Below are 5,369 nucleotides of genomic sequence, written 5' to 3' on the forward strand. Positions count from 1 at the left end.
TATGGGCAGCCCCACAGCCACCCCATGTATGGGGCAGCCTCCCAAGTGTGGGGCAGCCCCCTGGCTATGGGGCATCTCCCAGGTGGTTACAACGCCCCCCCCATCTATGAGACATCCTCTATCTATGGGGCAGAGCCGTGGCTATGGGGCAGCCCCACAGCCACCCCATCAATGGGGCAGCCCTCCAAGTGTGGGGCAGCCCCCTGGCTATGGGGCATCTCCCAGGTGGTTACAACGCCCCCCCCATCTATGAGACATCCTCTGTCTATGGGGCAGCCCCACAGCCACCCCATCAATGGGGCAGCCCTCCAAGTGTGGGGCAGCCCCCTGGCTATGGGGCATCTCCCAGGTGGTTACAACGCCCCCCCCATCTATGAGACATCCTCTATCTATGGGGCAGAGCCGTGGCTATGGGGCAGCCCCACAGCCACCCCATCAATGGGGCAGCCCTCCAAGTGTGGGGCAGCCCCCCCCTCACCTGCAGCACGAAGCCCACGTGGCTCTTCCAACCGCACAGAACAAACTCCTGCAGCAGCGAGAACCTGCCGAGAGCCCCACAAGTGTGGGGCAGAGCCCCCCCCACACCCCATAAGTGTGGGGCAGGGGATACCCCCCCCCCCCCCCCCCATAGGGATCACAGTGTGGGGGGGGTTGCTCATCACCCACCTGCTCTCCACCAACCAGCTCACGATGCCCAGCGCCGTGTGGGGCAGGCGCTTATGGGGCGCTGCCCCACAGCACCCCACCCCCAACGTCACCTTCCTCCAGAGCTGTGGGGCAGAAGCGACGCGGTTCCACTCCCGGCACACGCGGGCTGCCCTATAGCGTGGTTTGGTGGGGGGGGTGATGACGTCACCGCGCCCCACACTTATGGGGCAGCCCCACACCCCCCTCTTTTCCCTATGGGACCCACCTGCAGAGGAAGGGGACGGCGCCTTCGGCCTCCACCCCCGCCTGGAAGATGCGAGCCAGGAGCTCGGGGGGCAGGCGCCCGCCCCACGGCTGAGCCTGCCCCATAGCGGCCACCGCCCGCCTGCGCCGTGGGGCAGGAGAGGGGGGATGTGGGGCTGGGCCCGGGAGGCTGCGGAGGGGGGGGGGGGGAAGAGGGGGTGGGGAGAGGGAGTCACGGCGTGACCCACAAGTGGAGATGGAGATGGAGGCGTAGACCCATAGAGGGACCCATAGATGGAGCCATAGACCCATAGATGGAGCCATAGACCCATAGAGGGACCCATAGATGGAGCCATAGATGGAGCCATAGACCCATAGATGGAGCCATAGACCCATAGAGGGACCCATAGATGGAACCATAGACCCATAGAGGGACCCATAGATGGAGCCACAGACCCATAGATGGACCCATAGATGGAGCCATAGAGCCATAGAGGGACCCATAGGTGGAGCCACAGACCCATAGATGGACCCATAGATGGACCCATAGACCCATAGATGGACCCATAGATGGACACGCAGATGGACCCATGGAGGGACCCATAGATGGACCCACAGATGGACCCATAGATGGAGCCATAGACCCATAGATGGACCCATAGATGGACCCATAGATGGAGCCATACATGGACCCATAGATGGACCCATAGATGGAGCCATACATGGACCCATAGATGGACCCACAGGTGGACCCATAGATGGACACACAGATGGACCCATAGATACACCCAGAGATGGACCCATAGATGGACCCATACAGACCGACAGACCCATAGATGGAGCCATAGATACAGAGATGGACCCACAGATGAACCCGTAGATAGATGCATAGATGGAGCCATAGACGGACCCACACAGAGACCCATAGATTGACCCATAGAGAGACACACAGATGGACCCATAGATAGACCCATGGCTTGGCTATGGCCAGCCCCACAACCAGCCCCACAACTGGACCCACAACCAGCCCCACAGCTGTGCTCCAAGTTCTGACCCACAGCTGGACCCACAACCATGCCCTGAACCGGCCCCACACGCAGCCCCACAGCTGGACCCACAACTGGAGCCATGACCAGACCCACAGCGAGCCCCATAGCAAGACCCACACCAGGCCCCATGGCTGTGCCCTATAGAGAGACCCACACCCGGACCCACAACCATGCCCTTAACCAGCCCCACACCCAGCCCCACAGCTGGACCCATGGCCAGCCCCATAGCTGGACCCACAACCATGCCCTGACCCGGCCCCACAGCTGGACCCATGGCCGGACCCACAGCGAGCCCCATAGCAAGACCCACACCAGGCCCCATGGCTGCGCCCTATAGAGAGACCCACACCCGGACCCACAACCATGCCCTTAACCAGCCCCACACCCAGCCCCACAGCTGGACCCATGGCCAGCCCCATAGCTGGACCCACAACCATGCCCTGACCCGGCCCCACAGCTGGACCCATGGCCGGACCCACAGCGAGCCCCATAGCAAGACCCACACCAGGCCCCATGGCTGCGCCCTATAGAGAGACCCACACCCGGACCCACAACCATGCCCTTAACCAGCCCCACACCCAGCCCCACAGCTGGACCCACAACTGGACCCATCGTCAGCCCCATAGCCGGACCCACAACCATGCCCTTAACCAGCCCCACAGATGGACCCATGGCCGGCCCCACAGCGAGCCCCATAGCAAGACCCACACCCGGCCCCACGGCTGCGCCCTATAGAGAGACCCACACCCAGACCCACAACCATGCCCTTAACCAGCCCCACACCCAGCCCCACAGCTGGACCCACAACTGGACCCATGGCCAGCCCCATAGCCGGACCCACAGCCATGCCCTGACCCAGCCCCACAGCTGGACCCACAACTGGAGCCATGGCCAGCCCCATAGCAAGACCCACAACCATGCCCTGACCCGGCCCCACAACTGGAGCCATGGCCGGACCCACAGCGAGCCCCATAGCAAGACCCACACCAGGCCCCACAGCTGCGCCCTATAGAGAGACCCACACCCGGACCCACAACCATGCCCTTAACCAGCCCCACACACAGCCCCACAACTGGACCCATGGCCAGCCCCACAGCTGGACCCACAACCATGCCCTGACCTGGACCCACAACTGGAGCCATGGCCGGACCCACAGCGAGCCCCATAGCAAGACCCACACCCGGCCCCACGGCTGCGCCCTATAGAGAGACCCACACGCGGCCCCACAACCATGCCCTTAAGCAGCCCCACACCCAGCCCCACAGCTGGACCCACAACTGGACCCATGGCCAGCCCCATAGCCGGACCCACAACCATGCCCTTAACCAGCCCCACAGCTGGACCCATGGCCGGCCCCACAGCGAGCCCCATAGCAAGACCCACGGCTGTGCCCTATAGAGAGACCCACACCCAGACCCACAACCATGCCCTTAACCAGCCCCACACCCAGCCCCACAGCTGAACCCATAACTGGACCCATGGCCAGCCCCATAGCCGGACCCACAACTGGACCCATGGCTGCGCCCATAGCCGGACCCACAACCATGCCCTGACCTGGACCCACAGCTGGACCCACAACTGGACCCATGGCCAGCCCCATAGCCGGACCCACAACCATGCCCTGACCCAGCCCCACAACTGGAGCCATGGCCGGACCCACAGCGAGCCCCATAGCAAGACCCACACCAGGCCCCATGGCTGCGCCCTATAGAGAGACCCACACCCGGACCCACAACCATGCCCTTAACCAGCCCCACACACAGCCCCACAGCTGGACCCACAACTGGACCCATGGCCAGCCCCACAGCTGGACCCATGGCCAGACCCACAGTGAGCCCCATAGCAAGACCCACACCAGGCCCCATAGAGAGACCCACACCCGGACCCACAACCATGCCCTTAAGCAGCCCCACACCCAGCCCCACAGCTGGACCCACAACTGGACCCATGGCCAGCCCCACAGCTGGACCCACAACTGGACCCATGGCCAGCCCCATAGCCGGACCCACAACCATGCCCTGACCCGGCCCCACAGCTGGACCCATGGCCGGCCCCACAGCGAGCCCCATAGCAAGACCCACACCAGGCCCCACAGCTGTGCCCTATAGAGAGACCCACACCCGGACCCACAACCATGCCCTTAAGCAGCCCCACATCCAGCCCCACAGCTGGACCCACAACTGGACCCATGGCCAGCCCCATAGCCGGACCCACAACCATGCCCTGACCCGGACCCACAGCTGGACCCACAACTGGACCCATGGCCAGCCCCACAGCTGGACCCACACCCATGCCCTGACCCGGCCCCACAACTGGAGCCATGGCCGGACCCACAGCGAGCCCCATAGCAAGACCCACACCAGGCCCCATGGCTGTGCCCTATAGAGAGACCCACACCCGGACCCACAGCCATGCCCTTAAGCAGCCCCACACCCAGCCCCACAGCTGGACCCATGGCCAGACCCACAGCGAGCCCCATAGCAAGACCCACACCCGGCCCCACGGCTGTGCCCTATAGAGACCCACACCCGGACCCACAACCATGCCCTTAACCAGCCCCACACCCAGCCCCACAGCTGGACCCACAACTGGACCCATGGCCAGCCCCACAGCTGGACCCACAACCATGCCCTGACCCAGCCCCACAGCTGGACCCATGGCCGGACCCACAGCGAGCCCCATAGCAAGACCCACACCAGGCCCCATGGCTGCGCCCTATAGAGAGACCCACACCCAGCCCCACAGCTGAAGCCATGGCCAGACCCACAGCGAGCCCCATAGCAAGACCCACACCAGGCCCCATGGCTGCGCCCTATAGAGAGAACCACACCCGGACCCACAACCATGCCCTTAACCAGCCCCACACACAGCCCCACAGCTGGACCCATGGCCAGCCCCACAGCTGGACCCACAACCATGCGCTGACCCGGCCCCACAGCTGGACCCACAGCTGGACCCACAACTGGAGCCATGGCCGGACCCACAGCGAGCCCCATAGCAAGACCCACCCCCCCCCCCCATACGTCACTTCCGGGAAGGGACCCGGCCGCTCGCGCTCTCACCTCCCGCGCGCCGCCATCTTGGAAGGGGGCGGGGCCTCGGGGAGGGGGGCGGGGCTGGATGGCGTCAGCGTTATGGCGTCACCTCGTGATGTCACAACCACCCCACCCCCTCCCCCCCCCGCCGGATCCCTGGAGATGGGGGGAGGAGAATGCGCTATGGGGCAGCGCTGTGGGGCAACGCTGTGCTATGGGGCAGGTCTATGGGGCAGTGCTGTGCTATGGGGCAGTGCTGTGCTATGGGGCAGGTCTATGGGGCAATGCTATGCTATGGGGCAGGTCTATGGGGCAGGGCTGTGCTATGGGGCAGATCTATGGGGCAGGTCTATGGGGCAATGCTATGCTATGGGGCAGGTCTATGGGGCAGGGC

The 5,369-nt window shown here is 64.4% G+C and overlaps 1 protein-coding gene across 1 annotated transcript; it reads right to left on the minus strand.

Moving 5' to 3' along the window:
* Nucleotides 1-372: 372 nt before the first annotated feature.
* On the minus strand, nt 373-1,035 carry LOC134156685 (F-box/LRR-repeat protein 6-like). Its single transcript, XM_062604958.1, has 3 exons — nt 914-1,035; nt 667-819; nt 373-542 (listed from the first exon to the last, which is right to left on the minus strand). Exons 1-3 carry the CDS (start codon nt 1,015-1,017, stop codon nt 386-388), a joined length of 414 nt encoding a protein of 137 aa, XP_062460942.1. The 5' UTR covers nt 1,018-1,035; the 3' UTR covers nt 373-385.
* Between the last annotated feature and the right edge of the window lie 4,334 nt (nt 1,036-5,369).

Source organism: Pezoporus occidentalis, unplaced genomic scaffold (assembly GCF_034315485.1).
Source record: "Pezoporus occidentalis ecotype Australia unplaced genomic scaffold, CSIRO_AGI_Poc_V1 ctg892, whole genome shotgun sequence".
Taxonomy (NCBI): domain Eukaryota; kingdom Metazoa; phylum Chordata; class Aves; order Psittaciformes; family Psittacidae; genus Pezoporus; species Pezoporus occidentalis.